Source organism: Tetrao urogallus, assembly GCF_951394365.1.
Source record: "Tetrao urogallus genome assembly, chromosome: 1".
NCBI lineage: Eukaryota > Metazoa > Chordata > Aves > Galliformes > Phasianidae > Tetrao > Tetrao urogallus.
Window position 1 is genome coordinate 75,164,049 of NC_136813.1, and position 27,978 is coordinate 75,192,026.

At 42.9% G+C, this 27,978-nt stretch overlaps 2 protein-coding genes across 2 annotated transcripts in view; one reads left to right on the plus strand and one right to left on the minus strand.

Annotated features, from left to right (window-relative positions):
• Positions 1-271: 271 nt before the first annotated feature.
• On the plus strand, positions 272-22,956 carry PPEF1 (protein phosphatase with EF-hand domain 1; the record flags this gene model as incomplete). Its single annotated transcript, XM_079549190.1, has 16 exons — positions 272-344; positions 3,050-3,177; positions 3,699-3,750; positions 7,267-7,430; positions 8,954-9,068; positions 11,088-11,134; positions 13,419-13,585; positions 14,279-14,315; positions 14,776-14,925; positions 16,941-17,072; positions 18,453-18,638; positions 19,252-19,394; positions 20,240-20,346; positions 21,293-21,456; positions 22,284-22,368; positions 22,766-22,956. 16 exons carry the CDS (start codon positions 272-274, stop codon positions 22,954-22,956), a joined length of 1,941 nt encoding a protein of 646 aa, XP_079405316.1.
• Positions 22,957-26,311: 3,355 nt separating this feature from the next.
• The window catches only part of PHKA2 (phosphorylase kinase regulatory subunit alpha 2), a gene marked incomplete at both ends in the record, with an annotated part of 37,397 nt that continues 35,730 nt past the window's right edge, over positions 26,312-27,978 (minus strand). Inside the window, 2 exons of the mRNA XM_079548274.1 lie at positions 26,312-26,485; positions 26,854-27,054. Of these exons, the coding sequence (XP_079404400.1) occupies positions 26,312-26,485; positions 26,854-27,054 (375 nt within the window). The remainder of the gene's footprint in view (positions 26,486-26,853; positions 27,055-27,978) is intronic.

The window sequence follows — 27,978 nt, forward strand, 5'->3', positions numbered from 1 at the left end:
AAGAGGGCTGGTTATTTTGGGGGGGGGAGTACAAAATAGGTATGGTTTATTTGGTAGTGTTTTTGCAGGATGTGCTTCACAGTCATTATGGGTGGCTATAGGTACTTTATATTCTGTATTGCCAAGCGTGTGTATTTTCCTCTCTTCCTCTTAGTGGTGGTGTGAGGATCACAGGAGCCTTCCTTGTGGCTGGAGGAAGAGCACAGCAAACACATTTAACACCAACGGCTGAGAGAGACATGCTTCCTTCCAGCAGTGATTAAAACCAGAAATGGAGTGCACTGTTAGCACCATGGGGTGCAACTCTTCTGCAGATTACAGTAAACACAAATATAATGAAACAGGTGAGCACTGCCATCATCTCCACGTCCGAAGTTGTTCTCTCCATAGCACTGCAAGAGGATTGCAAGATATTATTTCCCACCAGTCCTGTTGTCAAACGCTTGTTGAGATAAAATTACTTCACAAATATTGTCTCTAATTAAAGGAGTGCATAACTTTCAGATGCCAGTTGAGATCTGGGCAACTGCAGAGCACCTCTAGCATCTTACACATGAGGTTGGAAAAAATTCATACAGAAGTCATATTTCAGATGTGCTCACGTGTGCTCTCACTGGCGAAGTATATAGGATAAAGGATTGAGGAGGCCTTTTGTGGCCTTCCACAACATGAGGTTCCTAAGAAGACTGCCCCAGTTTCCCTGCTGCTGGGTGATCCTGGTATTGAAATGGATGCAACTAAACAGAGCTACTATAACTCTTTTACTCTACAACTATGCCTTTCCAAATTGATCTTCTGCCATACAAGGTGTGTGGCCTGAAATTCTCCCTGCAAGCCTTTGAGACTGTTGATGGAAAATCCTCACAGCACTTGCACAAAGATTCAATTAAAAACTTGATGTATTGGCCCCCTGCTTTTCAACATAGCACATCTCAGTTTTGAGCACATGAGGGTTTTGCACAGAATCATGGAATCATAGAATGGCTTAGGTTGGAAGGGACCCCAATGATTATCAAGTTCCGACCCTCCTGCCACATGCAGGGTCACCAACCTAGCATTTAATACTAGACCAGGCTGCCCGGGGCCCCATCCAATCTGGCCTTGAACACCTCCAGGGACGGGGCATCCACAACCTCTCTGGGCAGCCTGTCCAGCACCTCACCACTCTCGTAGTAAAGAACTTCCCCCTGATATCCAACCTAAATCTACCTTCCTTCAACTTAAAACCATTTCCCCTTGTCCTGCTGTTATCTACCCTTTCAAAGAGTTGATTCCCCTCCCCTCTGTAGGCTCCCTTTAGGTACTGAAAGGCTGCCATGAGGTCACCCCGCAGCCTTCTTTTCTCCAGGCTGAACAAGCCCAGCTCCCTCAGCCTGTCTTTGTAGGGGAGGTGCTCCAGCACCTGATCATCTTTGTGGTTCTCCTCTGGACCCTCTCCAACAGCTCTCTGTCTTTCTTATACTTGCCCTCTCCAGTTGCTGGATGGCAGTCTTTCTGCTCTTCATCAGTAGTAAAGTTATGCAGGACTGTCATTATATCTGCAGTCTGAATCCCTCTAATGCATTAATAATGTGATTTTAACAGGTACTTGCTGGTGGAGTCACCTTCCACAAATGATATTTTATTTTACAGATACATTGTAGCCTAGTGTGAAAATTATGTTCTGGTTTAGTCCTGACAATAACAACATAGTAATAAGTACAATTAAAAATAATAATAATAATATATATAAAAGAGAGGAAATATTTAGGTAGATTTGCAACATTAAGCACAGTTATCAACATATACCTGCCTGATACCTGTGGGGTTGTGCCACGTTAAGTGCACAGGGCCAGACACTGAGCAGCTCAGATGAGCATTATTGGGATTGTAATGGCTCTGATGCTAGAAATTAGTTTCTGTGCTGGTGGCTCTGCTCTGCCCCATAGGAACTCTTCTAACCAGAAAAGCTGGTGACAGGCTTGCTGTCAGGTCTGGTAAGGGGAACTGATTTAGACCCTAGAGGTTATGTATGGTAGGGAGTGTGCTCCCACTCGTGCAAGAGCTGTACCTTTTTCATTTAGGAGGGGTGAGATTTCTGCAGTCTTTACTGATTTTGGCATTGTCTGGACTTGAGAACTTTAGCACTTTAATTGTACTACATAGTACTAATTTTACCACATTAGTGGTAAAACGAGGAAACAGCGTGCTATTATGGCATCTAGAAGTGCTTTTATATATGACAAAGCTTCCGTAATGTTATGCATATTATGAGAATTGTGCTTCTGCAGAGGTCTTTATTTTCTTAATCTGACAGTTATATGAGTAAGAAATCATTCCCATGCAGAGGGTGCCACTCATCCTAGTCTCATAATCCTAAAAAAAGTGAGGTTTGTGATCAGCTGAAATAATTGATGACTGCAAACCAGTGTTTCTTCAGTGCAGAGCTTTTCTTTGCAGGAAAAAGCATAAGCATCTGTGCAAACTGTTGGCTGTCATTTGTTGCTTTGGTTTTAGCATCAGCTGTTCATTTTGGCAGCTGCAGCCAAATACCAGCACAGTTAGGATGTCAGTATTGTTCTCGCTTTTCTCTTTTTTTCTCTTCCACAAAGTTGCAGTGATGATTGTATCAAACCCTGGAGTTCTGGAGAGCATTTTGTGTATTGTTTTGGGGTTTTTTTCCTGATTTTTTTTTTCTCCTGATTATCTGTTTTTTCCTGCTCAGAAGCAGGCAGTGGTTCTTGGAGTGTCAGGAGTTCACATCACTGTATTCCTTTGGGCCTTGTTGCTTCAGTAACATTGCCCTGCAGCTGCTTTGACTCGTTCTCCCAAGATCAAAAGCATACAGACCTTTTTGTGTGTTAGGCTGAGCTACTCAGGGCTGGCTAGCCAGGGAAACTCCCTGAAGTGAGGTGTTAGCTGAGGGCTGGAGGCAGAGGTTTGACACTTCTGGCTCTGTCTACTCATTTACTGGCATCCTGTTGAATGTATGGGAAAAGAGGGAAGGACAAGAGATAAGGAACAAGTCAAGAAAGAATTATGTGTGATCCGTTGCTTTCTCTTTTCACAGCCATAAAAGCTACTGTGTTAATCCAGAGGTGGTACCGCTGTAAAAAAGCCCAGCTGGAGATCCGTCGCCGCTATTCTCTCACTATCTTTGAGTCAATCGAATATGCTGATGAGCAAGAGCAAACACAGGTGGGTAATCTTCAGTTCTTCCTGTACAGGCAGTTATGTTAAGCCCCTTACATTAAGTCATTGCATGGGTGATCTTAAAAGAATGAGCAAGGCAAGCTATCTGCAATAGAGAAATAGAGTTTTCAGTATCTCAGCATATCAGCCCGGGCTTTCTTGAGAGTCAGTACCAGGAATTAGGAACTTACTGGGCTTTGTGTTAAGTCTAGCATCAGTATAAAGTGAGTTAGGTGAATTATATCTGTTTCTTTCTCTTGACTATAAAGGAAGCTTAGACAAATAGTCTGAATGATGGGCAAGATGAATGACACCCAAATGTCAGCAGCATGATGTAGTTTTGGAATTTTGCATGTGATCATATGCTGTCAACCTGCTCATTTAGAGGTAATGCTCTGGGAACATACAATAGTGTCCGAGCTCCCTCTAAATGGGAAATTGATGGTACCTGACTAAGGAAAAAGAATGTTAATGCTTGCTGAATCCCCTAAACTGATCAGTACTTGTTTGTTTTTTTCCTTATCCAGCTGTCCAACTTTTTCACATTCATGCTGGAGCACTGTGTTCATCGTGGTGAAGGTAAGGAGAAAAATCAAAGTAACACAGAGATTGTTTGAAAACCTTATATGGGAAAAGGTAATGTGAGATAATGTCAGTGTGATGTTTAGAACTTGTGGCATATGCTGGGACTGAGGTTTGCTTTTCCAAATGTCACAGTAAGAATTTGGTCCTGTTAAGTGTTGACTCCATCCTATTGAATTACGAGACAATATGCTTTCTCCTTCATCTGGTTCAGCCACCAAAACGGTGTGTGGTTCAGTGTTCTAATGACAGCTGTTAGAAACTGTAGTTCTCTCTTCAGTAGTTCAGAGTGCCTCTACGTGTTCTGCAGAAAAAGAAATGACATTTGAGCCTTGCTGCAAAGCTAAGAGTGATGATACGGTTATCCTTCCTTTGATTATTTTTTTTCCATTACCACCTCTTGGTGCAAAAAAGTATTTAACTTCTTGGGGAGGAAATGGCAAACTTGAAGTGAGCAGCATTTGATTTTCTTTATGGAAACTGTTTCTGGATGCTAATGGCACACCTCTGTTCACCTTTTTCACCTGAGTGAATCAGAAAGTTGTAGTGCTAGTCTTAGATTTGGTACAATTGTGTTCATCTCTATTTTGTTATCATATGAAAACAAATTTTACAACTGATTTATCTACTTTTTTAACTGTGCTTGTTGATAGAAGGAACTAATAGGACCTTAGTGCTCCAGTGACTTTCTGGGGCTTGGGCAGTCTGTTGCCACCACTGCATGAGTGAACTGGTCCTTCATCTGGCAGGTATTAGCAGTCATGCAGGTGGTTAAAGCTGGTGCATGTGATAAAGCATGTTTTATTGGAAAACATTTATCATCTGTCTGTTTTGTTTGTGCAGAAGTTTCATCTGTTTGGACTGAAGTTGCTCCATTATTTTCATCTTAGTGTGGTTGCGATGGTGGTTTGTTGTTTTTCTTTCTCCCTTTCTAATAAATGCCCTTCATTAGAAATACTAAAACCCCAAAAGGTGCAGAAAGATTCTGTAAGATACATATTAATAGAGGGACAGCCTGGGGCCTCCTTTGTACTGGATTTTTTGGACGTGTTAAATGCGAAATTGCAGGTTGAACTTTTGTTGTGCGGTTTGCAGTTACGTTTGTCCAACTGCTGGCTGTGTGCATCTCTTACTTCAGGCTCTTACTTGCCCACTCCTTTGCAGTTCCTGTGCCAGCCCCAGAAATTTGAGCAAAACTTGTGCCTGAAAGATTACTTAATGAACTGCTTCTGTTTCTGCTGTATCACAGTCTTAGTATAAGAGCCCCTGTGAGTGTAAACCTGGCAAGCAGAGAGGCTTCAAATTAGCTTTGCTATTCCCAAGTATTTTCTAGAGCCCACCACGCTTTAATCTCTTTCTTTTTTTTTCTTAATCTGTGTTTGGTCACTTAAATTAAAGTGATGGCATCTTGTTCAAGAGCCTTCTCCAAGAATTTAGTATATAATATTCTTACCTGAGTACAGGTTGCCTGTTCCAAGCAGTATATGCAATGATGAGAAAGCTACCTGAGGATTTTGTGATACCTGTCATCTCTGTTCATCTTGCCACTTTTCTCTTTTTAATCATCTTGTTCCAAATGCCTTTTATTCAGAGGAGGAAAGCAGTCACCATCTCATTAACACAGTGGTGCTTTTGATGTGGTTGTTTATGTTATATTCTGAAACTTTTATCATCCTCTCATCCTCTTTAAGATGTCAGTGCAATTAGAGTTGTGTTTGGGATGTTGCATAGCTATGTGTGTATTGTCCTTGCTCTGCTTGTGATTTAAAGCCATTTTCCAAGGTTTTACAGGATGTATGTCCAGTGTCTGAGCACTCCTCAGGAGCCAGAGGTGCTTCCTAGGCTTTTGTGTTTGTGTAACAAGGAGCATGGTCACTGTCCTGCACTGAGCCTGGAGCCCTATGGCGGCTGCTAGCAGCCAGGGCTGGGCTCGCTGTCCTCAGGCAAGGCCTCCAGCATCAGAGCATAGCAAAAGGTGTCCCTGTGCTCCCTCTGGTTGGTAAAGAGATGCCGAGGGTGCTTCATCTGGTCTTAGGATAGGTGTCTGAACGCAGTGTGCCTAAGGCTGTTGTCCTTGTCGTTCAGTATGGACTGAAAGAGCCAGGACAGCTCTGGCTGGAAGATAACTAAATGAGTCCTGAGTCCTTCAGAATGAGCCCTGCATGGGTCTTATGGCAAGGTGGGTTGCTCACAGGCCAGAGCACACTAATCACCAGGCTGCAGCGGGACATCCATTACAGGAAGAAGTACTCCTTGCTCCCAAATGAGACCTCCTGTGCAGGAAGAACCCTTAAAATCTAGCTGAAAGACTGGCTGAGGAAATGTAAGAATGCTCCCAGGTTTGTGATCACGACTGATTTTTTGATTTCTCATCCTGAAAATGGGGTATACTTTGCAGAGTAATGCCCTTTGGGGAAGGAGATTGGCTTTCCCAGCCTGAGCACCTGCCAGCAGGGAGCAGAGGCAGTGAGGAAGGCAGGTCTGTTCTCAAAGGGGATGGGAAGGGTCTCCTGCTGTGGGCAGGAGGGACGGAGCAGAATGGGCAGGTGTCTGCATGACTGGGGACACTGGGAGGGCTGCTGGCTCCGGAGGAGAAAGCTGAAGGGAACCTTTGGCCAGAACTGGCGAGTGGAAATTAGGATGGTCTGAGAAATGGCAAAAAGTGTTTCCAACAAGAGTCTCATGCAAGCAGCCCTGCAACAGCAGCCTCCAGAACACTGTCCTTTAGGGCTCAGGCTCTCTCTGTTAGAATAAGAGATGACAGAGACTGTCTGCAAGGAGACAGTCCTTGCACTGCGCTGAAATCAGTTTTCACTATTATGTATCCAGGGTACGCTAAGAAAATATTGGATTGAAGCAGTGAGCAATGCTCCTGCTTTCTCCATGTTCAGGAAAATCAGGAGAAGCTGTTTTTGTTTACTTTATGTCTTCCAGCGGTTTTATGGCAGCTGTTGTTGTCTCTCTGTTGTATCAGAAAGGAGTGCTTTGCAGTCTGCTGTGAAGGAACACTGCTTAGCTGCTGGCTTTTAAAATATTCAGTGTGCTGCTGGTAGTTAGCCTATTTTTATGTAGAACATAAAAGCAACTCTTTAAAACCCATATTAACAGCATAATCTGGAACTATAAACAGATGGTCACTGGATGGTCAGTGAAGGCTTCTGAATCTCCTTGCTCTGCAGGAGGATAAAGTCTATGGCAGGTTGTATTCTCATTGCCTAACAGAACAGACTGCTCCACAACTCCAGTACAAAGTATTTTGCATCCTGACCACAGCTGCTGCCTGTTAGGACAGTGTTTTTGCCAGTTTTGTTTGTGTTTATTTCTGTTTTTGTTTAGCGCTGTGGATCAGTGTGGGGAGACCTGGAGCTGCTCTGCTGTACAAGGCAGGAGCTGGCTCCTCCAGCACTGCAATGAAGAGAGCATCTACTATGTTCTCCAGTTCCCCTCATGTTGCTAAGCTTTATAGGACTGCTAGAGCGTCTACGTTCCCATTTCTCTTCCCTCTCGTTGCAGTTGCTCACACTTCCACCAGCTCCCATGTTTCTCCTGGTGCAGACTCATATGTAATAGAGTATGAAAAGATTGATGTTCCAGACTCCTATCGTGGACCAAGACTCTCATTTCCCCTCAATATTGCACATGCTAAGGCTCTTCTTAACGCGCTCAAGAATCGACAGGTACACTGCAACTACTTTTTGTTTGTTTGCTTTTCTTGTCTCACATCTCCATCCACTTGGAGCTCCCCCGTCACTTGAATGCAGTAAAGGACTGAGCTGGTGCCCAGGGAGATATTTCCACCTTCCTTTCCATCCCATTGCTCTTTCCTGCAAACCCTCATTGATCACACAGGTACACGGTGAGCTGCTGTAGGAATCTAATCTGGCCAGGAGGTAACCTTGACAAAACCCAAAGAACTTCTCAGTCCCTGGGTTTGAATCACTGTGTAGCTGCAGCGCTGCCAGTGCTGGGAGGGGCAGGGGTTGGTGAGCATCTCTTCCTGAACAAAGATTATAGTGAATGTGCAGTGGGAACCCTCAGCAGCTGCCAGTCAGGGTGTCAGTAAGGATGCTGACAGGACTGTGAAAGGTGCCTGAGGTCCTTTTATTTTTCCCTTCAATGTTTTAAGGACAAATTGAGTTGCAGGGATTAATAATCTGATTCTAATGTACAGGACCCTGGAGAGAGTGAATATAAAGTATGGCTAATGTGCTAGCATAGATTTCATAAGTTCTGCCCGCCACTGCTTTACATGACACAGTTTTGTTTGAACTCCTGGTCATTTGTGCTCAACAGTGTGCTATTTAACAGTCACTCTTTGCTTTCAATTTACTGAATAATATTTTATTTTTCCCCTAATTTTCAGTGAAGGCTGATCTTACAAGTAGCACAATATAAAGCACATGAGAAATGTGCCCACTCAAGGCTTCACTTTGCTGTGGCTGGCATTTAATAAGGAAATGATTACACATAATTGCCCTCTTTTGTTTATTTCAAGAAAATTCATCTTGACAAGTCAGTCTGTAGGCCATCCATCAGTGTTTGAATTAAATGTTGTAAAAACCACAGACTGACCAAGCTTTGGCAGAGACCAGAAGAGCACAGGAGCCAGAAGCTACATGCCCTCTGAAAAGAGTAATCTTTGGAGCTTGAATGTTTCATTCATATAATGTCTTCACAGTGAGCTGGAAGATAACTCTAAACAAGTCAACCTTCACTGGAGTTTCCTTCTCTTTATTATTTGTGTAATTTGCTGAAATATCATTTATGGTCTTTGGATGGGGTTTTTGTAGGTTTATTCTTGTAATTAATTTGTCTGTTTTTCATTTTGTTTAGAATTAGATCCCTTTTTTTTGTTAAGCTATGTTCAGGGGATGAACTTATGCCATACTTCTGAGTGCTCCATTGCCCTTTCTCTTACTGTTTTTGTACATGAGAAGAGTAGAAACGGGATGTAGAAATAAAATGGGAAAAAATGAACAGCAAGTTTACCAAGGGCCCCTTTTCCGTTCATTGGGAAGTGAATACAGAGCTACTCCTGATTCCCAGCACTAAGCCAAGCAGCCTATATCCATGTTTAGAGAGGTCTGTAGTATCAATGATGTGATACACCTTCCTTCACAATATGTGTGTAGTGCTAATAAAGCAGATTTCGAGCTTCTCCTAAAATATCTTCCTCTTCTCCCTGTGGTTTTCCTCATAGCTGCTTCATCCCCGCTATGTACTGCAGCTGTTACATGAGACCAGGAGACTTCTCAAGGAGAAGCCAAATATCACCCATGTTTCAGTTTCCTACTTCAAGGAGATAACCATCTGTGGTAAGAATAGAACTGGGAATATAGCTGCTTTGGGCCAAAGGTTGATATTCTAACTAGTTGAAGAGTGAGGTGGGAATTTCTCCTTTTTTTTTCTTCTTTAACAAATGCATATCTGGAAACAAAAAACAAACAAAAAAGCACCATTTAAAAAAAGGCTCTGCATCACACCAGGTATATTTAGGGAAGTCCCTGCCCTCCTCTTTTCTCTTGTTAAAAGTTTCTGAATGAGTCAGTATCAATTCAGCTAACACTGCCGTGCAGCTTAAATATTCCTGCAGTTCCATTTCTAAAATGCCACTCTGAGTACTGTGATTCTCACCACTGAGAAAAAGACTTTATCATGAGAGTTTACTCAGCAATGATTTTAATGAAAGTGTAGTAGAAAAAGCAGATAAGGCCCTTTGTTAATAGTATGACCATCAAAAACAAATTGAAATGTATAATAAACCTTGTTACTAAAGGGACCCAAAAAGATACAGTGGTCGTCATATAACCAAAAAATTAGTCTCACAGAATGATGTGACATGTCACAAGGTGAAAAATTAAGAGCTCATTGCCATCTGTTTTATTATGTTTTCATAGACTGTGAATGGATGGATGTGGTATCCTAGTGTGCCACAGGTAGCAGTAGCTGCAGAACAGAATAGGAGTGGTGAAATCAGTTCTGACAGCTGTGTCTGTGCTGCATTGTAGGGGAGACAACTATGACACATGTAAAACAGCAACTGATGGTTCTAAGATGTGGTCGTGCACCAACTTTGCTTACCAGGAAAGGGCTCGTTTAAATAATATTTTCTTATAAACAATAATTTGTTAACCAAACCAACCAAAATCTCTCTCTGAATGCAGGAAACAGACTCACATTCGCTTGCTATGCAGGGTGTGGCTTACTAATCAGTAATAAAGCACCCCTCTGTTGTTTGCGTATCTCATTTGTGCTATGCAAGTAGCATCTGAAGTGTTCCCCTTCCTGCCATTGGAGCTAATAGCTTTTGCAACCAGATAGCTCCTCTGCAGAATATGGAAGACCCATTTTTGAAGCTAATTGGTCCAAAATTATCATTTTCCTCAAAGCAAGGTGCCTCCCCCAATTTCCTTCTAATTTCAAACAAATAATGCCAATTAAATATGCTTCTGAAGTGTTTGTGGCCACACCTTTTAAAATCTGTCGTCACCCAAAGGAATCCATAGAGTACCTTCAGCAGGCTTGCCATCAACAAAATTTGCATGGAAGACATAAAAAATGTCTCCTTCAATCATTTCTTAACCACCAGTGGGGGAAGCTCACTACCATGCCATGGCTTGGGGGTGGTGAGTCACAAGTGTTGGGAGGGTGGCTCTGAGGGGAGTGATGTGGCAGGGATCTGCCATGCTGTGGTGAGGCGCCCCTGCCTGTTCTGAAATAAGCCTCAGGATGAGACAGCTTTGCCCTTTCATAGTACTGAGGCATGCAGGCTTTGACAGTCCCTCCAGCAGATCCTACCTCCAGTAACCAAAACCTGGGCCTGAACCAGACTGTTGCTCAACTGTGCTTTGTTTAGTAGACAACATAAATAAAATAAAATAAAATAAAATAAAATAAAATAAAATAAAATAAAATAAAATAAAATAAAATAAAATAAAAGAAGTAAAAAAGTAAATCTGAACCTGTTAGTATTTAGAAGTCTGTTTCTGAAGTATTAATCTGTGTTACAGGCTGATAATGTGTTGGCCCATCTTCCATTTCCCTGAGTGACTTCTTACCTAGGTTGCAGATCTGATCTTTGGATCTAGCTTGGAGAGCTTGTCTGCTCTTTTAAATATTTAATTGCTAGACTTTATTAAGCCACTTCTTCATGTACCTTAAAATGAAGCTGATATAATGCTAATGTAGGGCAAGTTATTAAGGAAAATCCAAATTAATAATGAAAATACAAGGAAAACCTTCTTAGGACTAACTTACATAATTCTAGTCCTATAAAATTCCAGTTTTTCCCTCTTCCATGATTAAATATATGTATATGTTTTTATTTCCTGTAGGAGACTTACATGGAAATCTGGATGATCTTTTACTGGTATTCCACAAGGTAAGCAGGCAGTCTGTGGCGTAGCATTTTGGTTTACAGAATATGTATTAGCATCTAATAGTTGTTATCACTTAAAACTGTCCGTGTGTGCCACACACACACATACAAACCATGGAACAACTTGGATGGTGTCTTTGTCATAGCTTTTCCTTCTCTTTATCCTCCTGCTCACTGCAGGAGAGGAGATCCAGGAAATATGCTTGCTTCCAACTGTAGAGCTAGAGTATGAACCTAGGGAGGTTCCTTTCCATGTCTCAAATGTTTGGCTCACGTTTTCTATTCCTTGCTGACTAAGGTCTGAACTCTGGAGCTAACAGTTCCTGAACTGACACTACACTATGGATAATTCTGGTCCTCAAGACAGAAATGCAGAGGCTTTTTTGTACCCTTCCATTGATAAGGTGTTTTTCATTATTATTTGTTTACAGAAAACAAAAGGATGCTATCTGTTTAAAAACATTTGTAATCTTGAGAATAACTACATAGTCTGCACAAAATGGAAATACCTTGGGTAGCTTGTCCATATCCTTGAACTGCCACTCACTTTTCAAGTTAAAAAGCATAGATTTGTTTTACTGATGTGAAAAAAAGTTAAGCCCCAGGCTTTCTTTTCCACAATTGTGTATTCAACTGAAGATGCAGTTTTCCTGTATTTAGTTTCCCCTTTATCTTTAGTTTGAGTCACCATCTTTCATTTGGCAGATCTGAGTTTTCTGAAGGAAAAAGTTTTTGTCTGATCCTTGCACTGGGTGGAGACAGACACAAACTAAACCAGATATTTAAATGATGTAATTTCCCTCTGCTTCCAAGGTCTTCACACTTAATATCTGATACTGGCTGGCTGGAAGCTTGGTGGTTTTGTCCAGCGACATACCTGGAGCCTGCTGAAACATAATCAGGCCTCTTCTGGCCTCTGCTTTTCTTATTAACCAATTACACGTTGCCAGTCCTTGGCCTGTAGTCTTTTAGCTGTTATTTTAATTAGGCAACCTTCCCTTTTGGAACTGCATATTGAAACAGAACCAGAGTATGATTCACATCAGTTTCATAAACCAGACCTGGGAAGTAAAGCAGAGCTATCCTGGAGGTAACTGCTCTGTTATCTCTAAATTTGTTCAAGCACTTGGATTTTAAGGCCTGTATTGCTAAGCTAGATTGGTAAATGGCTGCTAATGATAGAAATAGCCTGAAGATGTAGAGAATGTGAGCAAAAAACAGAAGATAGTTAATCACAAATCCAGCAGGTACAGTAATGATACCCAGCAGCAAGTTGCTAATCTTAGAGAGCCTTGTTCACCTTTTTGACATGTCAGAGGCTGCACCACAAGCAGTGCTGGGGCAGCAGCCATATTTGTGAATTAGGATGCTTTGCAATGCTGTCTGACCTTGTAAGAGTGGCCTTTGTTGTCACAACATTTTGTAGATGTTCTGTCGGTTATTCTTGTCCATGCCAGTTGTGAAAACAGAGGTTTCCTTTACCTGGCAAGTCAAAAATGAAGAATATTTCCAGTACTCATGACTGGAAATGATGAAGCTACGCGTAGTCACTGCTATGCCTTTTGTAGGCTGGTGGCACCTAGTGACATGTGGATAACTAGTCTTACAACACGTACCATCGATTCACAGTAGTAGCTTTTGGTAAGTTGCTATTCACAATAAAACATTGCTCTGAATCTCCAGAAAAAAAATAAGGTAATAAGTATGTGTATGTGCAGTCTCCCCAGGAAGGGGAGTTTTCAGGATTAAAGCAACTGGAAAAAAAAGTTTCTTCCGTGTCCTGTATTAAGGTCTGGGCTCTAGTATTTCTTAGGAGTTCTGGAAGCAGAGACTGCAAACAATGTAAATATCTGAAATCTAATTTCTTATTGGATAAGGAAACATAAGGACCTTCAGATTTGTATCAGAAGGTAATTTTTCATGTCATACACTCAAAATGAATAAGTCCCTTCTATTTGCAAGAGCATAACTTCCTGGCAACAGTTGCATTAACAGAAAAGAATATTTTATTACAATAGTAATGTTCTTACTCGTCCCTTTCAATTTAATTTAATAGGTATAGGAAAGGATTAGAGGCAGCATCATAAGAACAATTAGAGAGGTCATCTGTTCCCTAATAGCTCTGTATTATGCAAGATGTATTTTTTAATTCATTTGTTTATTTCAGGGTTTCTAGCAAGGTGATCTCATTTGAAATGATGTTTCCTTTACTACAGTAAAGGACTATAGTAAAGTACTACAGCAGCACTGCAGTCTCTGAAAATCTTGTTTTTGTTTCTTTCTGCAGAATGGTCTGCCTTCAGAAAACAACCCTTATGTCTTTAATGGTGATTTTGTTGACAGAGGAAAAAACTCTATGGAAATACTTATAATCCTATTTGTGTTTCTTCTTATCTACCCGAATGATTTTCACTTGAACAGAGGAAACCATGAAGACTACATCTTAAACATGAAGTAGGTTTAAAGGGATGAGAGGGAAGCATATCTAGTCCTTCACTGTGCCAACATCTGATCTCTAAACCAGTAGTGTTTTACTGGGTATTCTGGTGGAGCTTTGTATCTTCAGGATGCTTAAGCAAAGAACATCCTCATTATGTTTAGACACTTGAATAGGCATTTCTAATCATAGTCCATCGAATTCGGTGTGTCACTGAGACTTTCAGAGCACCCTGGGGGGAGGGGATGGATGGAAGGACTGTATTTTAGTTAAATGATGAAAACTAGGGTGTTGTGGAAACGCCCCCTGCAGCAAGGGTGCTTTGGTGTTAAAAGAATGAGGTATTAGACTCCTTGTCCCTTGTGGAGGAAAAGAGATGTGATAGATGGCGCTGTCTGTGGAGGTTTTGTGGGAAACATCCAGCATCAGTTGGGTTCCTTGAAAATTCCCCTGGTATCTCAAAGGTAAGCTGTTAAGCTATTTATTTTAAGTGGGAAATAAGGCTGCTTAAAAATTATTGGTCTGGACTTTGTTCTCGATCCCAAGAATTGGTTTAACTTCATTCTTGAGACAAAATAGAAGAAAGCTCCTTTATACTAAAGTGGGACAGAAAGCAGAAAAAGAGGGATGGAAAGTTCTTGGCAATCACCGTAGTGCAAAAAAAAAACAAAACCGTGCACACCCAGTTCATGATGCTGTCCTGTTTTCAGATATGGCTTCACTAAAGAAGTTTTGAAGAAGTATAAGGTAAGACTCTTCCCATTTTCCCTGTATTTTCTTTTAGTATTGCAGACGTAAAATGAAACCTGTCTGAAGAAGGAGACTTCCAACCAGTTTAGGTGTAGTACGGAATGACTTTAATGATGTAGTTACAATTATTTTGGATTTTCAGTGGAATAACTGACAAAATAACTTCTAACTGTTAACCTTTTGTGCTCAGCGATCCACAGGATGAAATAAATAACACTGGTGAGGCCACTCAGAAGCACAAGAAGAGGTAAAAGTGAAAGGAAAATGAAATGCTGCAGGGACAGCTGAGTGGCTCTTGGCATGAATTTCAGATCCTATTGGCTGGTGTTGCAGTGCAGTGTGTCCCCTTGGGTGGAACTGTTCATACAGGTGTTTGCAGGCACCTCAACAAAATGTAGAGCTAAAAAGTAACAGAATGTTCTCCCAGTAGCATCTAATTTAAGAGTACATTTTGCAGGTCCATGGCATGACAATTCTGTATCATCTGCGAGACGTTTTCAGTTGGCTTCCCCTTGCCACTTTAGTTAATAACAAAGTGCTTATTGTACATGGAGGAATTTCAGACACCACAGATTTGGATTCCCTGAATTTACTTGAGAGAAATAAGGTAAGTGAGCATTTTCGTGTGATGGTACTTTTATTTTCTTTAAATACCATAGCAGTAAGAACGCTAAAATCAAGTTGATTGCAGGAAGAAAGAAAGTGGCTACTTTCTAAAGCCAGTAAGGAACAAAGAGTCTTGTTTTTCTTCAGAATCAGTATTTAGAAAGGGAGGTTTCAGTAGGTGTTGGGAGCTAATTGGCTGCTGTAAAACGATGTGGGTCTTCTGACTTTAAAATAGTTGAACACACGTCAGATACCTCCATCCTGCAGTGATGACACACGAGCCAGAAAGTATGCGAAGTTCTTAATTCACAGGCATTTCTAAACACTTCAGAAACCAATGTAACTGCATCTTTTTAGCACCGCCTGTTGTCCCGGGGCTGTGTGGTTGCCATCTGCTCTGTGTAGGAAGCTCTGCACCCTGCAGTGCTCCCATGGCAGCACATGTGGGAGAGCCCTTCCAGCAGGAGCAGGCCTCGAAAGCTGGCCTTGAGGAAGCAGGAACGAGTGCTGTTCCTAAATTTAGAAGATGGAGTCATGTGGTTTTTATTCCGAAATGATGAGCAAATACAGCTTTTCAAATCATTGGAAAATGGTGTAGGTTTTGATCTGGAAGATTTATACAACTAAATGAAGGTGAATGCTTGTAAGCTGGGTGCTTAGGCTCCTTATGATTAATGTAAACCCAGGAGATGAGTTGAAGATCTGGGCTTTACCATTGATCAGATACAGGTCTCCAGTGCAGGTCTGTATGGAAGATCTTCCAAAGCCACAGGGGATTCCATTGCCTCTGGAGAAAGTTGTCCTCACAGATCTCTTCCATAGATCTCCATTAGGCCTGGTTCACAGGCATGCAGAGCACCCCAGATGGCACAAGATATAGGTATTTCAGCAATTCATAGATCCATGGAATGTCCCAAGTTGAAAGAGACCCATAAGGATTATTGTGTCCAACCCCTGGCTCCACACAGTTGCACTGTGTTCCTGGTGCCTGTGGAATCTCACCCTCACAATTTCTAGCACAGAAATAACAATATACTGGTCATTCAAGTGTAGCTTAGTTTGTTTCGTAAAGGTGTGAAGAAGGGCAATGAACCTGAGCCTAGCACAATGAATTTGGGTGCCTAGCTATAGATGCAAGTGTCTCAGCTTTGGGACAAGCTGTTGTCATACTTTCACCTAGGCTGGGCTGGTTGTATTGGATGCACTGCAGAATTAACAGGTTGACAGTGCTGCCAGGGGAGAGTATTGCTAATGAGACATGCACAGGCCACAGCTCAGGGCAGTATCACTCTGGACTGACCGATGTTTTTTAATTGGTACAAGTGGCAGCTGAGAGGTTTTCAAATCCCAGTCAGTGCACCAGGAAATAATTTTTTGCATCAGTTGTTGTTTGTTGTTAAATCGTTGGATGTTTTTGGTGGTATTCTAAAAGGAGATAGCATGAGGAAATATCAAAAGAGAACAGATATTCCCTGGAGAAACCTGCATGAAAAGGCCTTGTCAGAACCTCAGCACGCAGCTCCAAAAAAGCAGATGCCCATACGTCTCAATTAAACATATTTAACAGTGAAAGGACTGATGTACTACTTCATGAATTTTATAGCTATATTCCTGGTACTCCACTGATTCCAGCTGAATTAAGCTAGCAGCATGCTACTGTATCAGAGCAGCGGTGGGTGCATTTCCATCCTCAATATTATATGTGCATTTTCAGTTTCCAGCAAAGCTGGGCACTTTGGGATCTGCCCTGAGCCCAAGTGCTGTCCTTGCTGTGCAGTGAGATCTTGTGACTGAGTGTGGCTTGCAATGAGTGATGCTCCATGATAGGGATGTGCCAAGGAGGTTGGTGCCTGGCAGATGCAAAGCACGATATCTGCTGGTGCCAAACACCTGCAGCTACCACCAGACCTGAGAGTTCAGAGCATTATGAGGATTAAAGACTTGGTAGGGGAAAAGGGAATGGATCATCTTTATTTTCTGGTAACTTTTCCAATGTTCTGTATTTATTTTTTTAAGCTGAAAACATTGATGAAGCTACCAAAGTTAGACAGAAAAAAACAAATGAAAATACAAGGCATCTCACTGAGCTACTCTGAGCTTTTCCGATGGAGTTCACATCCAGAACTCACCGAGGAGGAGCGGAAACAAGTAAGTGAAACCAAAGACAGCCTGATGCCGAGACCCAGTTATGACAGTGGCAGGGGCTACGTTAAGAGGGCACCTCTGAGTCTGGGAGGTCTGTCTCTATATAGGAAACCCATTGCTCTTGGGAGTATAGTAGCCAGCTAGTTGTTATTTAGCTGCTTTTTGTACACCTGGTAATATACGGTTGTGATTTTATGCCTCGAAAATACAATTTACTCCGTGGTTTTGGTTCTCAGCTGTTTGGAGGAAGAAACTCTGTATGAAATGTGTTTGCATGCCCCCGTGTGGTAGGTCTCTTGCTACGTACATAGTTGTCAGCTAAAATAGGTCAGACTTGGCCACCAATTGTGATAGTATGCACCTTTCTTTGGCCACAGTTTTCGCAGCTGGATGCCAATAGTTTCCAAAAAGCCCCATTCCAGAGACTTACAGGCTGATTACTCAGAGCAGGAAAATTTTGTCCTCTGGCTGTTAGTTTCCTCTTGAATATCAGAGGCAATATGCTGCTTGTCATGCTGTAATTTAATAAATCATGACAATTCGGAAAGCTTAATTTGCACATTAATTTAGAAGCTCAAAATTGAGTTGTGTATATTTATTTTTCTGAACTTGAGACAGCTGCTGTACAGAGCAGAGCATTTTGCCTCTAGAGAAGCAAATCTCTGAAAATGTGATTTCCCAAGATATGCATCTGACCTCAAAACTAACATAATGGGCAGGAACAGCCCCCTTAATCTGACACTCTCCAGCAAATGGGAAATAGAATGCATCTCCATAAACCCTTTCCAGAGAGATTTGAACAGAAACATTTTGCCCAGTGTTTGCTACAGGCTGGAATTAATACATTTGAACCTTGAGAATTCATCCTCATGTCTCTGACTCTGTTAAAATGCCAACATGTAAAATGTTGTTTTGGAACACGAGCTAACCAAAGACACTACAGCTGCTGTGAGGGCAGCTCTTACCGTGTTTAGAACAGGTATGCCCAAGCTTAGTTTAGATAAAACCACTGACATGGGTGACCGCTGTGCTGGGAAATAAGAATTGCCTCTCACATGTGTAGGTGGCTTTTGCTCTCCTTGCCCGTGCACTGTACCTGATGCATCTACCTGTCTGGAAACTTCATTCGTGACAGGAGATATACATCTCTGAGAAGATATTGCATCTGAAAAGGTTAACGCATACTCTAAATATGTTTTGTAATTTAGAAGAACAAAAGTTTCCGCCCAAAGGAATGCACAGCTGAAAGAAAGGAAGAAAAGCTTGTTCTTTCAGGTGTTTTCTCTCAGTAGCCTGGGGTTTTGGGTATGGCCACTAGTTCAGGCATCTGTAGCCTGTCAGTCCTCAGCTACTATCAGTCCTTCTTGAGTTTGCTCTTCCTAGGTCCTGGACATTCTCTGGAGCGATCCAAAAAAACAACACGGCTGTACTCTGAACCAGCGTCGAGGAGGAGGTTGTTGCTTTGGCCCTGACACTACTGACCAGCTGCTTAAAAAGTATAATCTGAAGATGCTAATCAGGTCTCATGAATTTAAGCCAGACGGCTACGACCTCACTCATGATGGGAAGGTAAGGGGCTGCCATGGAAAGCACGTGATTTGCACAGGCACATCCACAGTAGACTTGTCAGCAGAGTTAATTAAGAATATGAGTGACTTCTTCAAAATGGGTTTGGGGGAACTGTGCACTAAATTAATAGATGTTAGAACAGATTATGGAATTCTGACAAACACAGAAGTCTTCTGGAACTTTAGGGAGTGGGGACTGGCTCATTACTCATCAATATCAACAAAATCCACGGGGACAATTATGTGTATATATACAGCACAGAGATGCTCCTAGGCTCTAGAAGCTTTTTAACTTAATTTCTCTTCTGGCCTTTCTTGCTAACATGCTCTATTGAGAGGCCATGAAAAAATCCTGAAAACGAACTGTGTCTCAGATGTATCCACTACAGCATGCTATCATGCTGCCCTCTGAGCTGTGGCAGGCCAAAAGCACTGGTGTGGAGTTCTGACTGGAAAAGTACAAGCAGTTTGGTGAATGGCATCAGTATTGATTTCTGGCTTCACACACCAATAATTCATTTTGTAACCTGCAAGTTTTTCTAAGATCATTTTTAGCAATCAGTCTCAAGAAATATTATTCTAGCCAATCCAAATTCTCTTTTTGCTACGAGCAGGTTATCACTATATTTTCTGCTTCTAACTATTATGAAGAGGGGAGCAACCGGGGAGCATACATCCGAATGAATCCTGACCTGGTTCCCCACTTTATACAGTACCAAGTCTGCATGAGCACTGACAAGCGGAAAAACTGGGAGAGGTAAAGATGCACTGTGTGTATGGTGAGCATGACCACCACTATCTGTAGCTTCATTGTAATTGGATAGAGTCACAGAATGTCCCGAGTTGAAAAGGACCACAAGGATCATGGAGTCCAACCCCTGGCTCCACACAGCACCACCCAAAACCAAACCCAATGTCTGGGAGCGCTCTCCAGACGCTCCTTGAACTGCAGCACTGGGGCCGTGCCCACAGCCCTGTGCATCCCGTTCCCTGCCCACCGCCCTGTGGTGCAGCCCCTTTCCCTGACCCCCACCCTGATACAGCCCTGTGCTATTCCTTCAGCACATTCACAGTAATGTTCACATCACAGTTCACATCAATCTCACAATTTATCTTCTGTTTCTGTTTTCCTTTTTAAAAATCAACGCTTAAAAATGCATTTTAAGTACCTCCAGGTTTTGTGAGAAATTTCCAAAGGCAATTAGAAGTGTTAAATGCTAAGAATGGACTATTGTCAGGGACCCTGAAGAGCCTGCACCTGTCCGTCAGGTCTGCTTTAAGGCTACAGCGTTAATCCAGAGAAATCCTGCTGTGAGTGGAGTCCAAAAAGTTCATCATTGCAGCTTTGCTATGCCTAGCACTGTGGCCAGATTTACTGGAGCAAAGCAGCTTAGAATTACCTGCATAAACTTGATTATCTCTTAAGTTCAGATTATTCTTCTAGGGCTTTGTTTTATTTTTCCTGCATGTTGTGTCTTTTAGGATCACCCTAACAACACTGCCTGTTAAAGAACAGAATTTGATAATGAATGTTGAAATGCGTAAGTTGCTGGAGGATTAATATCCTTTAATGATCTGCTTTTGATTTCTTTTTTGTTCCAGGGTGAAAACAATTGAACAGTCTGCTTTACAAACCTTACAAGAGAGGATTTTTGTTCACAAGCAAAAGCTCATGGACACCTTTGCAAAGTATGACCGCGACAGCACAGGTAACACTATCTCTCTGTCCGCTCACCGCCACGGGGAAAACAGCTTCTGAATGTTCATGGTGGCAGAAGGGTCCTGCCTGCTTTTTTGTAAGGCTGGAGGAAGGCAGAGCCTGGTTGGTCGTGTGTTCTCTCTGACCAGTGCAGGATGTCTGTTAGTGGGCACTTAGCCCTAGAGAACAACCTGGGGAGCTTTAAGTAGGAGGAACAACAGAACTGAAACACGTGAGCAAATAAAGAATCGGTGTTTGCCACCAGGCAAAGTTTGAGTTGGCAAAGTTTGAGTTGAGTATGGCTCCAGAAGCTCACTGGGGCATCTTCAGGTATCAGCCAGGGAATTGGGGCCTCTGAGAGAACTAGTCTTCTAAGTTATTTCAGTGAAGCTAAGCAGCTAGTCCACTAGAAGGGAATGCTCACCCATCAGCTGAAGAAAGCTCAGTGATAAATTGATACATGAACCTTTTATATAGGAAGAGGTCATGGCTGACTTGTAACACAAATACAACATCTAGCAAAAATACTTTTCCTCCTGACGGCTTCTCATCTGACTAGTTTGTCATCTGTGCCCCCAGGGTGGTGGTACTGTTTCTCTGGCTGCTGAACAACTGAAGAAGATATTTCTGGCTTGTTGGCTTTTCAGTCACATATGTCTGTCTTTATTGCTGCAACTCGACTCACATCTGAAGTACTCTTCATAGCGTAATTTGTTTTTCTCTAAAGGCATTAAAGCATGCTGATAGTCATAATAGAATCACAAAATTGTTGCAGTGGGAAGGGACCTCTGGAAATGCCTCGTCTGACCTCACTGTTTTTATTACCTTGCTTAGGAAAAAACATTTATGTTTTGTGAGTGTTGTAAAACAATGTCAGAAGGCATGCTGGGGTTGCTGGGTCTCATCTGTGCTGTGTCACGCACTGCTTGTAACCATGAGCTGACCCCTCCCAGCAGGCAGGATTTCTGTCAGTGACTGGGCAGCAGCAATGGAGTCAGTCTTACAACTCAAACTGCCCTGGAGGACACTGAAGTCTCGGTTAGTGAAGACAGATCCAGATGGAAACGTTGACTACATGTCATGTTTTTACCATATGGACACAGCTCGTCCTATGCATCAGGTAAGAAGGAAAACACATCTTTCCAAATCTTGGAGAAACAGCTTTCAGTGCAGCTTGATGCACAAGGCAGTGGTTTGGCCACTCCAGTAGAGATCTGCATCTGAACTAGTTACCTAGCTTCCTTTTATAGTTACTGGAGAGAAATAAGCATTTCTAAAGGCACAAATCATCATTCCCTGCTAAGGTAGAGTCTTAATATAGGCCGGATGAATCACATGCTAGAACTGCTTTCTACATTCCATTGACTCTCAAGGGCATTTTGATAAGGTAGCTGAGGAGCTATGCGACAAATCCTACCGTGAGCACTCTTTTGAGATGAGCTTTTTCAGATGCGCTCAGAGCTGCTTCTGGCACCTGTAAGATGAAGTCACAGTTGGAGGTGAGCTTTTAGGTGTCTCATGATAGATGAGGTCTCTTCTACAGAGTCCAGTTGCTACTGCATGAATGCACAGTGCTTTGGTACTTAGCTCTCAACACCATTTTTTCTACACAGCAGGACCCATTCATATATGTCTAATGAAAGTTTCATGAGTGTGTGACGTATAGCGCTTTCCCCAAATTATCATTTTTTCCACAAATAATTACTGAAAGCAGGAGGCTTGGAGGGCTCCTTCACCTGCCCCCACCCCACCATATGTGACAGGTTTTAGCTGATTTGGGGCAAGACACAAAGCACCATTCCTTTGAACTTTTGCATAAGGATTTTTTCCCCAACATTTGGCAAGTTAAACTAGTAAAATAGATTTGGATAATAGTACATGTTCTGGCAGTTAAGCTAACCTAAACCCAAGGTCTAAATGGTTTCCTGTACGTGATTTCAAAACCAGGTTCAGCCAACTTTGGTGGAAACGCTGTGCAAATACAGAAGAGATCTGCAGGTGATCTTCAACATCATGGATGAAGATCAGTCAGGTAAGGCTCAGTAACTCACAGTCGTGACCCTTGGAAACCTGTACTGGTTATTTTTCCCCACTGTGTTTCCTCCTTTTAAGGCTTCTATATAGAGAGGAACCAGAGGTGATGTCATTTTCCTGAATTAGTGAAGGCTAATTTAAGCAGTCATGCTGTACCCATATAAGGGACGGTGTCTAACTCAAGAAGTCTTCACGCAGTTTCCAGTACTGTTGTCACTTTGATGGCTTTCTCCCTTCTGCACTCGAACTGTAGTTGACTTGTGAAATAACAAAAAAATCCCACAGAAGCCCTGCTAAGCAGGTGACTTCCTGGAAGTGGAGGAGTGTGCATGTGAGTGTGGATGGAGGAAGGGGAAAAGTACTGGAAAAAGCAAACTGTCTTCTGTTTCCTGTAGGTCTAATTTCGCCTGATGAGTTCCGCAAAACCTGGAAAATCTTCAGTTCTTACCTGGGTATTTATTCACATGATGAAGCCATTGACAAGTTAGCCCAGAGCATAGACTACAACAAAGATGGCTACATTGACTTCAATGAATTTTTAGAGGCCTTTCATGTGGTTCGCAAACTAGAGAACAAGGCAGCCTAGGGAAAGGGCAGAACTTCTTGGGGGGGGGGGGTCACGGGAGCTCACCTTCCTGCTATAGTCCCAACAGCCTAGAAAAACAATTTCCAGACTGACAAACAATAAATGGTAAGCGCTGCGGTCACTGTGTAAACCTGTGTTGAATCCCTTTGGGATGATGCATACCTTCTAGTGAGGAAAGCAGAAGGGATGACCACTACCACATACAGCATTGCTGCGTCACTGCCACATCAGTGTCTTATCCTCACCCTTGGTGTCATTTCCTCCACCACCCTAATCTGTGAATGCTACCAAGGTAGCAGCTACAGTGCCATGGCAAGAGATGCTCTGGTAAATTTCTCCCAGCAGCCCTTAGAGCTAAGAAATAGCATCGATGATCACAGAGAACATACCAGTCTCTCCTTGGGGATGTGTAACAGGAAAAACAGGCTTTCTGTGGACTCCAGGTGAGGAAAACAGGGAAGAACCTTCTCATTAAAATAAGCAGTTCTGCATATTTAATCTTGTTCTTTGCACGATGTAATTAAAGCATTCCACATTACTAGTTTTCCTCTTTGAGGTTTACAGACCCAACTTAAAAGGAAAGGTGTCTATACCTGCCACAGATTTGTACTTAGCACTGGTTACTTTTGCTGCAGTTGTTAGGTTTGGGGGTTAATAAGTGATCCTAACTTGTCACCTTAATCAGGGCTTAAGCCAAAGCATGTTCACATACAGTAGATCACAAAAATAAAGCTTGAGCTTTCACATAATGTGTAAGTTTGTGGTCTGTTTCTTGCCTGTATTTTGACAACCTACGTGGAACAGAGCACAATAGTTTGAAGAGTGGAGGATTCAGATGAAGGATGCTCACCTTGAGAGAGGAGGGAAGGTCGCAATGCAGCACTTAGCATACACTGCTTTTAGGGCTGCAGAGCTGCAGCACAAGAGGAACTGAGTCATCCAACCAAAAGCAACACCCAGCAGCTGCTGCAGGTAGCCTGGGGCACCCTCACCCCCAGCAGAAGGAGAGAGTAGAGGAGGGGAGATAACTGCAAAGCACGCCATGCCAGGAAGAAAAGCCACCAAAGTGTAAAACGGGGAGCCACGCACGGCCCAGTTACGTGTGCTTAAATCCAAACAGATCCAGATAAGGCTCCTTCATCACTCTCATCCCAAATTTTTTTATGTCTCACCGTGTTCTGCAGGGGCTAATAAATAACACGCTGCAGTGACATTCCTCTGCACAAGCCACAGCCCGGCCCTGCAAGTCCTGGCAGCTGTCACACAGCCAAGCACAAAGTACTTGTGGCAGCTGCACATGGCAGGCTGAAAAAGCAGGGCCCAGGGGACCACCTCAGCTGCTGGAAGCCCTTCTTTCTGAGACAGGACATGTCAACCTACCTTCACCTTCCTTCTGTAAACAAGACCTGGAATTTAGCCATGTCATCCTCCTCTCAGTCCCCTGGGAAGCCCGACAGCCAAACCCATCACTGCCAATTAGTGGTAGAGCTGTGACAGCTTTCACCTGGGGAGCATAGCCTCACCTCCAGCAGCACTCCTTTTGTTTTGTAACAGCTTAGTAGCACACAGGTGCATCCTCTGCCAGGTGTGGGAGTGTTTGGTGCAAAAGCTTGTTTGCTTAATTGGGTCTGCACTAAATGGGACTCCAACTGACACCACCCTGCCACCATAGCTCAGCAGCAGGACCTGACCTGCAAGTTAAATGAGATCTCCCTCTACTCATGCTGTGTTTCAGCATCCCACTGTTTACCAGCAGCTATCCGAATTCTTCAAAGCACCTTCTAAGTCCTCTGCCAGTGTCTGGCTTCCATGTGATAACTAATCATGACTATCAAACATAAATCGTAAATTAGATCATAGCAGAAATTTTAAATCAAAGACACTCACTGTTACTCCCATTTAAAAAAAAAAAAGGGGGGGGGGAGAGAGTTTAATGTTTTGTAGGTTCCAAACCCTTGTTTCAGTCTAAACCACCTCTTTATCCTAACCTATCCACATCTAGCACAGACCTCTTCCAGAGCATCCTCGGAAAAGCTTCAGGGTCCGCAGACTGCCAAGTTCTCCTGTTACTTCTGCATCACCTCCTCAGGCTTCCCACCCCCACCTGCCTTCTCTCTCCCAAGCAAGAGCACAGATGTGGCAGCAGCACCTCTGGTGTGGCCCTGCCACCTGAAGCTCATCTTCCCCGGCACCACCGTGCCAGTAACTGGCAGGTGAGACAGCGGCTTTGCTGCCCTCTTTTCATCCAACCTCTCTCTGCTGCCACGTTAAGTGACTGTGGAGCCATTTCCCAGCAGGAGTCGCAGCAGCTCAAAGCAGCCACACAGCTGCTTGCAGTAGACCTACTCATGGTGATAACAGGCACAAAACTGGGAGATGGCTGGAGGGAGACTTCCAGAGAGCCCATCCCTAGCCATGAGTGACAAGTGTGCCTTCAAAGAAAAAAAAAATAATAATAGAAAAAAAAAAAAGGGGGGGGAGGGGGAAACAAAGACAGAGAGGAAAAATCAAAGCTTTCTATAAACTCTCCCTGCACTGGAAGGGCGGCTATTACGCCATTCTCAGCTCCGAGGCTATTTGCAAGGGAAACGATCAGGAGAGATGGAATGGTGCTTAAGTGGCTGAGATCTATCTTTCTCTGTTCAGAGAAAAAGAATACAGCATAAAATTCCCTGTCACCTCGGAGCAGTTGGAGTCTTGAGACTGTGCCTGCAGAGGGAAGGAAGCAGCTTTGTTCAGATTAAAGCGAAAGGCATCTCCCTGAGAGCTGCTATCATCTCAAATTAGTGGCTATTGTAAGACATTTGTCTCTACCGGCGCTAGCCCTGCACTAACGAGGTGCAAACGAGATGAGAATCAGGGTGAATGTGTATTAAAAATACCACCTGGTTGTTTCCAGTTCTCCCAATTCCTTTCATTTACATTCCCCCTGGATGTTTCACACTGCACATTAGTGATTCACAGCAATGTAGATTTACAGATTGGCAGGAGAAAAACTAATGAGTTCCATTATTTCCCTTATTTGGGAAACTCTGTGCCTGAGATTCAGCTCCCTCGTTTTATTATGCCTTTTGATCTCCACAGAGTAATCTGTTTCCCCCTTGGCAGAACTAATTCTTGCTAATTTAATACGAATTACATTTATGCAGTTTAGGCAGAATAAGCCTCGTTATTTGCTCTTTCTCACACCCTCCCTTAAAATGAGGCCATATTCCACCCACCTGTCCCCCTCAGGCAGGTGTGCAGGTAACATAACACTGTGACTGGTGTACCTGCTGACACGCAGCAAACAGGCAGCTCATGGCAGCAAAACAGGGAGAAGCTTCCTAGCCTCTTTTCCCTAGTGAGACATTGCTTACTGCATCACACAGCCTGTGCTAGGCAGGAAATCCTGCAAATAAATAATTATGGCTTTTGTCAGGTACGTCATGGTCCCGTAGGCCCCACTTGGGGCACTGTCATAAAAGAAGTGACAAATTCCTGTGGCCACATCCTTCTCCAAGATACCACCCGTAGCTCCGTATGATTTCTGAAAAGATACAGAGAAAAGATATAGGGAAAGTTAGGCAGTTATGCTTATTTATCAGAATTAAAAGACCCCATGATGATTTTGCATTTGTGCTGAATACAGAAAGCAATCCTCCCTTCCCTCACTGAAGCCTTCATTACAGTATACACACACAGAATCACAAATTTTGTCTTGTTTTCTTTTTGATTACTCAAATACTGATAATTTGAACACTTTGTGCTTAGCTTTCTCAATGTTCTTCTATAATTAGGTGGAGCTGCATGCAGCTGACTGGGGCATGAATTTGGTCAAATTCATCACACACACAAAAATGAACAGGGGACAAATTTCAGATGTGAAGGATTTCCTCCTTTGCACTCTGGACTCACCAGTTCCTGCAGGAAGAGGTCGTTGGCCATGTGCACTATTTGGTCTACATGGATGATCCCCCCAATGCTGTTCACCTCGATGTCAGACAGGAATGTGAGGACGAGAATGGCTTCCACTAGGAGCTGCCGGTACTCAGGCTGGGGGACGTGGTTCAGCACAGACTCCACATGTACAGCAAACTTGATTTCACATGGGGTCATCTGGCAAGTCAGAGAAAGAAAGAAAAACTGACAAACCCAAAAGAGCAGTTCCCCCACACCCCCCAAGCTCTGAACCATAAGCTCCTCTCCTCACGTGGGGGCACTGATTGAAGTAAACAAAACATTTGTACAGCTTCAGCACTTACAGAAACTTTCTGTCACTGGGCCCTGATCCTGCAAGCAGCTGTGCAGCTTCCAGAAACTGCTCCAGCCCTGTGACCCATCACACATACATATTTTATTTGTATATGGGACTGCTGATGCTTAATTAGCAAATTATCATAGAATCCTTAGAGCTGGAAGGGACTGTTATAGGCCATCTAGTCCAACTTCTCTGCAGTGAACAATGTCCCACCACAACTAGATCAGGTTGCCCAGGACCTGATCCAGACTTGCCTTGAAAGGCTCCACAGATGTGTCTCCACCACATCTCTGGGCAACCTGTTCCAGCGCCTCGTCACCTTCACTATAAAAGTCTTTTTCCTTATATCTAACCTAGATTTACTCTCTTCAAGCTTGAAACCATTTCTCCTTGTCCTATCACCACTGACCCTGCTGAAGAGTCTGTCCTCTTCTTTCCTATAGCTCCCCTTTAGATACTGAAAGGCCACTATCAGGTCAACTCGCCATCAAAGTCATCTCTTTGCTCTTAATGTGACAGCCTCATGCATTCTGCTTTCCAAGCACTACTCTGGTATCTCACATTAACTGCAGAACTGAACTTACTATAGAGATCGGATGTGCTTTAACACCAACACACAGCTCTATTGCTTGCAGAACAGCCTAACTCTCACTGTACAACTGTATGGATGTTGTGTGAAACGCTGTTGCCTTAGAAGGTCTGTGCTTATTTAGTTTGATTCCTTTAAACAGCAAAATTAGATACTAAGTCTGACATACCAAAAACATAAGCCTATTTATTTA